Source organism: Montipora foliosa, unplaced genomic scaffold, assembly GCF_036669935.1.
Source record: "Montipora foliosa isolate CH-2021 unplaced genomic scaffold, ASM3666993v2 scaffold_411, whole genome shotgun sequence".
NCBI classification, from domain to species: Eukaryota; Metazoa; Cnidaria; class Anthozoa; order Scleractinia; family Acroporidae; genus Montipora; species Montipora foliosa.
Window position 1 is genome coordinate 182,501 of NW_027179714.1, and position 11,572 is coordinate 194,072.

At 39.9% G+C, this 11,572-nt stretch overlaps 1 protein-coding gene across 1 annotated transcript in view; it reads left to right on the forward strand.

Moving 5' to 3' along the window:
* Positions 1 to 11,243, forward strand: part of LOC137988211 (uncharacterized) — a 20,044-nt gene extending 8,801 nt beyond the window's left edge. The window contains exons 2-8 of the mRNA XM_068834256.1: positions 1,169 to 1,371; positions 4,092 to 4,288; positions 4,678 to 4,770; positions 5,700 to 6,350; positions 6,940 to 7,151; positions 8,566 to 8,606; positions 11,128 to 11,243. Of these exons, the coding sequence (XP_068690357.1) occupies positions 4,142 to 4,288; positions 4,678 to 4,770; positions 5,700 to 6,350; positions 6,940 to 7,151; positions 8,566 to 8,606; positions 11,128 to 11,228 (1,245 nt within the window). The 5' untranslated portion in view covers positions 1,169 to 1,371; positions 4,092 to 4,141 and the 3' untranslated portion in view covers positions 11,229 to 11,243. The remainder of the gene's footprint in view (positions 1 to 1,168; positions 1,372 to 4,091; positions 4,289 to 4,677; positions 4,771 to 5,699; positions 6,351 to 6,939; positions 7,152 to 8,565; positions 8,607 to 11,127) is intronic.
* The last annotated feature ends 329 nt before the right edge of the window (positions 11,244 to 11,572 follow it).

An 11,572-nucleotide genomic window follows, 5' to 3' on the forward strand; every position in this document is an offset into this window, starting at 1 on the left:
TATTCCTTTTTAATGTTTTTATTACCCTACGAACTTAAGTTCAAAGTGAATGCATGTTTTTAAAGTTCTTTTCTTTTACTTTCGTGAAAATTGAGCAGTATTTTCGTCCTCGTCCGCTTGAATAGTGCGGACCTGCGTGGAAACTATCAGCGATTGAATTTCACAAAAAACACACTCCAGAGGATGAGCATGACGGCAATGGGGAGATATTATACAAAACACCAACCAAATGAAGATGACCCCTGCTTAAAACGTCGTTGCTATGCTCGAAAAAGGGTTTTTTTTCGGTAAAAACCTTTCATCTCTTCAACGATCGATCCTCTCTTAGGTTCCAGTCCTTGCCCGACAGGTCACGCAAAAGCGTGACAAACGAACTTTTCCAAGAGCTTTGCAAAATCATATCGATTTTACTCGTTCAGATCATCGGTGACCCCTTTTTTTTAAATCATGAATCACTTACTTAACTTACCGTCTACAAAATATGATGAAATGAAAAAATTCTCACCGTGAGAAGTTATCTTTTTTTAACATTTTCTTTCCTCCTGCCATCGAATTCCGGTAGTGGTTGCAACGGATAGAGCTTACGATAACGCTCGTCAAGGATGAACTCTACTGTTTACCACATCCCTAGCGGCATACAATTATCTAAAAATCTCACTCCTAAAAACCTATGCACGGAAACGTTCACTCCAACTGTTTATTTTTATGATTTTCGATGGATGAGCAGATGAGCCTACATCTCGCTATTATGACCAATTTCTCGAAATTAAGGCATTTTTCCACTGCCATTTTCTCCGAAACAAAGTCGGTGACCCCCATTTTTTTTTTTCATTTTTGGAGTAAGTACTTAATTAACTAACACTAGGCGAGAAATGAAGAAAATCTCACCGTAGGAAGATTTTGGCGCGAACGTCCTTAAGCCTCAATGGATAATGGTCTCGCGCAGTCTCAGAGTTGCGGAAACAAAACAAAAAGATAGCAAGAAACGCTTTTGTGAAAGCTCTATTTTGTTTATGATCCAAAGGTAAAGCACTCGTAGCCAACTATTAGGGATAAGCCCCATTCCTTCTGCGACCTAAAATAAAATTTGTTGTGACGTTGTGTGAGTCCCATAACTTACTGAAACCTTTTCCACATCTGGATAGCTTGGTGTCGTTGTTTTTTTTAGGACAGCAAAGGATATTAAACCACTGAATTCCTGCGAAATTCCTCCAGCTAGGATAGAAAAATTGGAAGAGGTGGGTCAAGGAGCATTTGGGAAGGTGCACAAAGCCTAATTGATTGACGGATTGGAGTTCTTTAACAAGAATACCAAAGACTGCTGTGAGAAAAATTTCAAGTACAAGATCGTTGCTGTTAAAGAATTACATGGTGGGTATGAAAGTGTCTATTCCTTGTATGGATCACACACCGAAGTAATTACCTTGCATTTGTATCCCGGGAGTCAATTAAGGTAAATAAGTACGCAATGCAGGCATCAACTATTTAGCTTTGACTTCAACTGCATTGTATTATTATTTTTGATGTTTGTTCTAGAGAACTGCCCAACAATAGTTGAATACCTCTTCATAGAGTTTGTTGGCTGTTTGGGTATGGCTAGCCTTTACATCGAATAGGGCTTTGCAGTCTGGAAAAATTTTAGTCATCTACATGTAGTCAGGTGTTAAATATTTATGCCGTGGACCTTGTGATAAAGTAGCTTTTCGCTTTGCACGAGGCACACGTCTCATTCAGAAGCATGATGCCATTGATGGTACTTCGTAATGTTCGGAGTTCTCTTAGGCCTAAGAACTGTATCGCTCTTTGGTTGGGGTTTGGGATGACGTCATGGTAAGAGGGTCAGTTTGTGACTCCTATACCAAGTAACGTGAATCTCATTATATAGCAGTATGTCGTCGAGTCTGATTGCACTTATGTCATGACACTGCATGCAGCAGCAAGCAACTCTCAACGGTGAACCGGTTTAGGACGATTAAAGGACTACTTTACGGGCTTGACTTCGAAATATAGTGTTGTTGATGTAGGGATAAGGGACACTTGAATTTATTCCCTTGACTCAATAAGCTGTAAACTCAAGTGAAGCTTAATAATCCTCGCAGTTATGAACGCAATTTTTGCAATTGTAGTTGAAGTCCTGAATTTTTCAGGCTTCTTTACGCAATTGCAAAAATTGCATTCATAACTGCGAGGATCATAGCTTCACTTGATTTCATATCCGCAGTTCATATATGATCCATTTCATATATAATTTCACCGTAGACTCATTCCTCACGGGAACATTGGAACCCACAACTGCGAGGATCATATATGATCCATTTCATATATAATTTCAGCGTTAAATTGTAAACTGAAATTTTATTTAGCAATTATTCCGCGAGCGCACATCAAATAATAATAAAGAAAAACTAATGATACCTTGATTACTTGGGAATTTAAGACGATATTAGATAGGTACGTGTGTGACGCGTCACAAATATGTTTTCACAAAATGTTCCCAAATCGTCAAGTATTACCACATAAGACAAGAACATCATTCTAAAAGCTTATTCTACGGTAATTTTGAGAGTGGAAATCAAGTTTACGGCCGACAGTAAATAGAAGCACATTGTTGAGGCCGCATGGAATATTTTATTTACACAACAAAACGATGCTAACCCCATTTTGATATGAAAATCCTTTACTATTGCCATAAAATTTATCCAGATATATTCACTAGGCTCTTAAGAATTAAGCTCTCTATGTAATTTTTTTCCGTGATCTCAAGTTAAATTCCCTGGATTTCATTCCCTTCGGTGCGGGCCATTTCTGTCTCGCTCGATGGCGATTTTCGACATATCACAGTATGATGTCATTTCAACAATCCTTTATTTATTTCAACCGATTCCAATAAAAAACTGGCCAGTGATTGTCTAATTTCATAAACATCCGATGTGCCAAATTTGTAAGGAAATGGAAGTAACACAAATTCTCAACAATCTTACCCTGAACGGCTGCAGTTTTGCCGCCGCGGTGGAGGGGGGTGTGGGAAATGGATTCAAAAGGAAATTCAGTTTAAATTGATGATTGGATGCTCTTAAAAATAACCAAGAAAACTATCCAAAGAAACGCTTTTGAACAAAATGAGGACCCGGATTTTAAAGCGCTGATTGGCCTTCGAACGACTGAGCCCTGTAGAACATCTATTGCACCAGTAAGGGGCACCCTCTTAGAAGGGTAAACCTGGCCTATTGTATTTTCCGCTTTGGTTTACATTAGAGGTGGGGTCACCCTAGGGGTAGGGCCACCCTATCTGCTTGGTAGGGTAACCCTAGGAGGGCCAACTTTTTGCCCTGTGAACACTTGAGGTAGGGTCACCTTTCTAGCAGGGTCAACTTTTGTGGGATCGGATTACTGTCAGATTGCAGTGAAAGTCTGTAATGAGGGTCACCCTTTCTCCGTGTAAACAGGCCATAAAACAAAATGTTCTATTAACTTGCCTGACGCACTCTACAAGCACTTGGACAGAACTATACGATATCACTAGCCTTCACAACCTTTTCTCTGTACCCAACCCTCACTTCCAAATATGCAAAGACTATTTATCCATCGCACGAACCATCCATCCTTCCCCCTCAACTGCTACCTGTACGCCTACAAACATATCGAACTCACTCTCCTAAGCTCCGACTACCCCTAGTTCTAAAAACTAAAACTCCATTGGTTTTTGTTTTCAGTAGGACAAGTTTGACTAGTTAAAGTCGGAAAAGTCCGGAAGTACAGTGAACACAGCTCGTCTTAAGTTTAGCGGGTCAAAAATGCAAGCTGTTTTCTCAAGCAAAAACCAGGGATTGTCTCGCCTTTATGACCGGAAAACCCCTCAAAGAGTTATACTATCTCGAGAGATGGTATATAACTCATCCTCATAAATGCCACAGCCAATTACATTGCCCGTAGTGACAGAAAAACGGAAATACTGGGTTGAGCTTTACCGCACAGACTGCAGTCAGATTACAATAAAATAGATAACCGTTCATCACACTGCACATGAAACACTAAGCAACCTACTTTGAAACTGATTTGTTCAACATTATTTCATAACTTTTTTTCTCAAGAAAACGCCAATGAAGAGGAGAAATTAGAATTTCTGAACGAGATTGATCTTATGAAAGTACTGAGGAAGAGTCCAAACGTGCTGAGATTTGTAGGCTGTTGGACAGAGGCCACTCCACAGAAGACGCCTCTTCGTCTGATTATGGAGTATGTTCCCCATGGAGACTTGCTTCACTGGTTGAGAGCAAAAAGAAGTCAGGTAATTATGTTAGCCAAACATCATTAGTAAGCCAATTCCTATAGATGCATTAAGTATTAAGGGAAAACAAAGAATATTACAACATTTGAATAGGAAAATTCAAAGGAGTGTTTTGTCCTAAGGCGAGCTTCACTTGCATCTTAAAACTAAACTCATCTGGCCCCAGTTGTTCCAAGGGTGGATAGCGCTATCCACTGGATAACTCAATCGGTTTTGCTGGTGTTTATCTGCTGGATAGTGATTTATCCGGTGGATGGCGCTATCCACCTTTTGAACAATCGAGGCCTGGGTGTTAGCCAAAACAAATTGTATGGTTGTGACTTTGTGGGTCAATGAGGACCACAAACCGCTTTTTTATGATAACACTTATTGCTTACTTGTATACACAGATTAAAGGTTCTACCTTGGGAGCTGTCGTTATTACTGAAAGCAAAAAACAGTATGCAGAGACAAAAGAATGCAACACAGCTACACTAGACCAGGTATATGCTTCTTAATTTTGATATGATGTTAAATCCAGGATGCAAACCTGATAGATCTTTATTCTCATTCCCTTGTGCCATTTTTTTTAAAAACTGCAGCAATATCAAATGCCTAAAACCCACAGTAAACATTATTGGATAGCCTTGTAGAAATTGTGTCTGCAGCTAAAGCTTATAGATACATGTACCAACAGGCCATATAATTGTGATTCAGGGATGCAGCTAAGTGCCGGCTGCTGGTGAAAATCGCCGCTTGAGAAAAGGGTGATCGCCGGCTGAATTGAGGCTGCATTTTTGCCGTCGATCGAAGCAACTGAGAAGATCGCAAATTATTTTCTACAAAGTTTAAAAGTCATTGGATGTATTAACAAAAAAAAAAAGAATTTCTGTTAGTCGACACGGAATTATCACTAGAATTCGATACTGGACATGAAATGAAAGCGTTGTTTAAGTACTTTTCGGCGTGTCTTCTCTTTCCTTGTATTTGCCATCTTGAAGAATGCCGGGTATTGTGAATGCCAGGTCCCTTTGATGCTCAGAGCACAAACTTAACGGCCACAACCGAACCAGCTTCGACCTGTTATGTTACACCGTGCAACGCCTGCTGGAACTTTTTTGCAGTGCCGTTGCACACAAGTTTCAACTAAAAGTTTCAACGTGTAACAGTGGCTTTGTGCTGCCATTGATAATTTTGAAGTGACCATGTAATCTGTTGTTTCTCTTACTAGAAGAGTAATAGACATTTAGAGTTATAGAAGGCAAAGTAGAGTGTTAACATAAATTGATTTGACTGTAAAAAAAAATAAATAAATAAACAATGCCAGCCCAAAAAAGGATAATTAACTTGAAGGCTGAGGCTTAAATCAATGTTTGTTAACTCAACTGCAATGAATCTTTTGTTAATTTAACGGAACAAATTTCTCACTTAGGGTGGTGAAGCAGATGGGATTAAAACAGTTGTGTTGTATGAAAACAGCTGCATTTCCACATGTGCCCCAGAACATGAGGAAATCATCGCTTCTGGCAACATTGATTCTGCATCACCCTTGATGTGCTTCCCCTCTACATCGGCAGAAGATCACAAAGAAACAATCACCTCTAGCAGCAATGAATGTGTGATACCCTTGATTGCCATTAGCTGCCCTACCACATCTGGGGAAGGACAGAAAAAAGCCCTCCCTTCTGGCAACGATGAATGCACAATACCCTTTTTAAGCCTCCCTTCAATAAGTGGAGAAGAATATGACGAAACCATTGCTTCTGGCAACAGTAAAAGCACAATACCATTGTCCAGCATCCCTCCTGCTTATGCAGGAGACGATGAAGGAGACCTCATCGGTGATATCAATGATGAAAGTGGGATTCCTTTGCTCAACTGCTCTTCAACATATCCAGCAGGAAATGAAGGAACTGACATCGCTGATGGCAGCAATGCGATACCTTTGGTGGTAGTTTCGTCATCCGCGTCAAACCAGGAAGATGTTCCCACCAAAAATATGGGCGATGAATGTGATGAGGATTGCGAGTCATTTGCTCCACTTGATCTTATAAAACTTGCCTGGCAGATTGCACGTGGCATGGTAAGCTAATAATGATTGGAATGACATAAGTCAATTTTCGCAAACCATCTGTTTGTAATCGCTATAATTGCTCAGCTAGCTTCAGGGTCTAGCCATAGCAGCAATACGATCTCTCTTTGTGACTGGGAATCACGATTACCTAAACTCTATCCAAGTCAGTGTTGTAATATTGTTGTGCGCAGCATTAAGGGAAATCTTTGCATTGCTTAAAAGGTGGTTGATTGGTCCTCTGAGCTTTGTAATGCCTGGCTTGGCATATCAGTACATGTTGTTGCTCCTAGTTTCTTTATGGTGTTCGGTTAGTATCATACTGATGAGATTTTTAGTGGAGTGGAAGTAGTGAACTCCTATCCTTGTATAAACAAATTCTTTCGTTTAAAAAGTGCTAATACCTAACGCTAAGTAAGTCTATTTGAAGAAATCAATTATGTTGGGAGTCACTTTCACTGGATGTACAATTGGCGTGATATGATCAAGGAGTCTCTTTGGCCCGACGGTTTCTTGAAATTCTCGAGTTCCCAAGCCACTAGCCAGGACTTTGCATCTCAAATCCATAGGAATACCCATGGTTATTCTTTTTCGTTTACAGACCTATCTTTCCCAGAAGGGCCTAGTCCACAGGGACTTAGCAGCAAGGAACATTCTCGTGGGTCATGGTAAGATAGTCAAGATTTCTGACTTTGGATTGATGAGGCATTTGTACCATGACGTGTACAAAGTAGACACTGGGAAGAAACTGCCAGTGAAGTGGATGGCTCCCGAGTCAATTTTTGAAGAGATCTTCACCACCAGGAGCGATGTGTGAGTATTAGTCTTGATAACTAACGCAATGCAGTGCGCGTGCAAGGATTGCAACAAAAAAAACATGGCTTCGATACAACAATCATTTTATTTGCTCAATGCATCCGTTATCTGTACTATTTTTCCTCATAATTGAACAAAGTGTTTTGATGGTTTTAGTCTTTTATGAGAAATATATTTTAGAAACGGTAACAATGCACTGAATGCAATGAACTTCGCAATTCGCAGACTCTTCTTTGTTATGGAAAGAACCCTGTTAAATGCAGGGCATGTGTAGTTAGTCAAAAAATTGCGATTGAATGTGGAAAGGCTTTCTCGGAAATACGCCTATTTCTCGAGAACCACTCGTTAGAATTGAACGCAATTTGGCACAAAGATACTTTGAAATACGTAACTGGAGTATTGAAAAAAAATTAAACTTTAACAGAGGAAATTCTAGATATTCCAGTGAACCTTCAAGAAAAGATAATTAAAGATTTCTCTGTCAATTAAATTTTTATTAAAATAGTGTTAACTTGTGAGCATCGTTACAAGCTTGTTGCATGCAAATTATAAAGAAAATCTAACGACCAGTTTTTCTGCAAATAAACAAAACCGATTTTAAAGGTCTGTTTATATTTATTCATGTTGCCATGGCAATTGCATATACGTCAGCTTAACTATCAAAAAACCGAAGATCGTGTTGTTAACTTTTTACGTACCATTTTTGGGGACCAAAGGATCAAGGGTTTTAGAGAAAAAGGTAAATGAAACATTGGTAGGGAGTCAGGGTGGCTTAGTGGTTATCTATCGAGCCTCCCACCACTTCAATTCTGGCCTCGGCCAGCATGTGGGTTGAGTTTCAGTCGATCTCAACCTGACTCGAGGATTTTTCCTCCCTCATTAAAACCGACTCGCAGCTATTTAACATCTAGCTGTGGTGCTGTGCTCCGACATCAAACATGGACTGTATAGCGGCAGCCAGAGGCGCATTTGTATGCTTTCAGTCCGATGTCGTGAGCCGCGCGCATCGCAATTCAGTGCAAGTAAGGGTGATTAGCACTAGCAATATTTAACTGTGTTCAGCCACCTTAAGTCAGTACTGAAACACAAGATAATCAACATTGTTACGGTATTTTTCATTTCTATTTCCCATCCCCATAATGCAATACGTCTTGTGGGGTTCTTTACATAAAAACAATACAAGTTATTTACTGTTGGGCCTGTTTCATGCTTCAGTGAATTGGATATCCATTGCTTAACCGCCCCCCCCCCCCCCCCCCCCCCACCCCCCCCCCCAAAAAAAAAAATGAACTGGAGATAACTTGTCATCTTTGGTATTGTATTAATTCAATTTCACTTCTAATTCCAAACTACACACCAGCGGCAAAATGAACACTATTTAGTTTTGCTGATCCATTTGTTTTACTTGCAGTTGGTCCTATGGCGTGGTCCTGTGGGAAATCGCAACTCTTGGTCAGTGATAAGAATTATTTATACAATTTTAATTAATATATTTTTACCATACTTTTAGTCGTTTGCTGATAATGAGACTCGAATGCAAGAACATCTGTTTTGTGAAACTACAGTTATTCAAAAGTGTGTGTATCATCTCTTCGATATTACGATAACCTGGCCCTGGCCTGGCCCGGATAACTTTATCCACTAGATAAGCCTCCATCATTTTTTTTTATAAAATATACTCCACATTGCACAATTAAACGTTGGCCACTTGACTGGCTGACTGACTTGCCAATGACCCACTTACCATCTGACCTGTTGAACGAACGAGCAAACAAAGGAACGATTTTCTTATTTATTTTTTTTGCACTTTAAAAGCCCATTACATAAACTGTTAGTGACAGAGTGGCTGAAACAGTATGCTTATTAAATTGAAGCAACAATTAGACTATTGCACAAGACCGTGTTATTAAAGCTTGTCTCAGTGCTGTTTTTAGCTTTATATATAAATTTAAATTGGTTGCCTTACTTTGACAGAGTAGGTACAGGCTTTTGCAAACAGGTGATCTTAAATATATGAATACAAACCATGATTACGTTTATTTTGGAGACTAGACGTTGGGTTGTGAGTCATAAAATATACACACAACCCGCGAAAAGTTCCCATTTCTTCGTTTCCCCGCCATTTACTATGTCATATCTTTGTTCTAAATTAGATGGCCATATAGGATATCACACCACATATCAAGTCTTATTCGAGCCACTTCCGGAAACTAGAAATGAACCGATGATCAGTAAAAGTAGTACGACTGAGTGGAGTACAATTAAGGGAGTAATCGTGCAAATGATTCCAAAATTGGCCGAACGCGCAGCGCGAGGCCGATATAATTTAGGAAGTAATTGTGGAAATGGTTTCAAAATCAGCCGAACTCGCAGCACGAGGCTGATTAGAAATTACGAGTAATAGGTACGATTAGTTTTAAAAGCTGCTACTGTCCTGGTATGCGAAAGTTCAGTTTGGTTTTCAGTCCTTGGCTTTAAATCGTCGCATCCTTAAGCTCCCTATTCACGAAGTTAGGGAGAATGACCAAGAAAGATGAACTGGCGTTTCTAGTGCGTCTTGAAAGAAAAAGTGCATTTTCTGTTCACCGCTTGCTAGTTGGCACTTGTCTGTATAAAAAATTGAAATGAAAGTCTATGAGTTTTGTACTCTTGGTTCTCCGCCTTGCGAAACAATAGGCAGAAGTCTAATTTATATTATCACTATTGTCAGTCTACAGTCCATGAACCCAAGTCACCTCTCTTGGCTAGTGTCCAGGGTTTAAATTTTTCTCAGATTCTCTGTACACAAGTGTACTTACTTAACTAGTATTTTTTCTTTATAGTTCAAGAAAGCAGGCTTGAATTTTAGTACGTTTTCGGCTATGTAAAGTTCCTTCTAGGAAAAAAAAACCGGTTGTTACTGATTATGCTGCCGATCCATCCATCTAGGCCCGGAATTTTGTTTAAGTCTTGCACTAATTCGAGTGCTGAGGACAGGGATTTTACTAAAGCAATTAAAATCAATGTAGCATCATCCGAAAACTGGGTTATATTTACTTCGTGATTATCTGCGTAGACACTTCTTATGGTTGCGTTGTTTCCAGTTGCTTTGGCCATTACATGTACCTCCACGTAAAGGATAAAGGAGATGCGTTGACAGAGAACAGCCCTTTCTTACACCTCAAAAATTGAATGAAAAAGCCTGGACAGGCTGACTGACAGATGGATGGACTCATGCACTGACTGGTTCGATGAGTAAATGAACTAAGAAGAGTGAAACGTCTAGCCAGCTGACTGTTTGTCCAACTGCCTATCTGGCTGACCTACCGACCCACTCTGACTGACTAAATGAATGCGTTATCAAAGGAGCTGGCTGGTTAACTACAACTGTAACCGACTTAATGAGTGACTCAAAGGCTAACTGGCTGACCGGCTAACATTGACTAACAGGCTGACTGACTGACTGACTGACTGAGTAAACAAATGAGGGAATGAACCAAATCTGGCCATCCAACTAGTAAAGCAACTATCCAAAGGACTGAGCGGTTGACACAGAGACTGAGTGGTTAACCAATCGATTAATTGAATAACTGACTGACAGGCTGAATGAGCAAGGAAAGAAATGAAGGAATTTAGTGTGATGAATGAGCAGACTCACACAAATTAGATCACGCAAACGAACGGGGAAACATACTCAGGTTTTTTTTTTGTGTGTGTTTTGTTTTGTTTGGGAGATTGGGAGAGGGGTGGGGTGAGGAGAGGCTAAACGTCTGTAAGATAGTCCAACGCCAAGGTTTATGCGTGACCAATCCGCCACTTTTTCTCAGTTCATGATAAAAATGGCTGAACGATCTCGATTTTCCCAACTTTGTGTGTACTTGTTTATTGTGAGGTTCAAATGTTTATGAAATCGGGGTTTTCTTTAGTAAAACACCTCGCTTTCTTTAAATGGTTGATGGTGTGCCTCAAGACATGTTTTGTGAATAATTTACAGGGGGCTCACCTTACGCTCTGAAGAAACACAAAGAGGTCTTGGAGAGCTTGAAGAGTGGTTACCGACTGGAAAAACCTGACATCTGCACAGACCGTGTGTAAGTTCTCCCTAAGTAACTATAGACAGGAAACATCATATGAAACCATTTTAAGAAAGGTGTGGTACATACGATCGAAGGAGGAATGTTTTGAATTTCATAGTGTGAGTGAGTTGTTTGATCTGTTTTCATGCCTCTTTGCATCCGTCTTCCTGAAACAGAAAATGCTTGATGATAACTACTAGGCTAACTACCAGCTAACACAGTTGAAATTTGTTGGGACTTCATTAGAATGTGAATTTCAAAGAAAGACCCCCTGTCGTATCTGGTCTCGCAGAACTCAAAGATGTACAAAGCCACTGGCTTTGCCTTAGTTTCCATTTCCTCCGACTCACACTTCCTGAAACG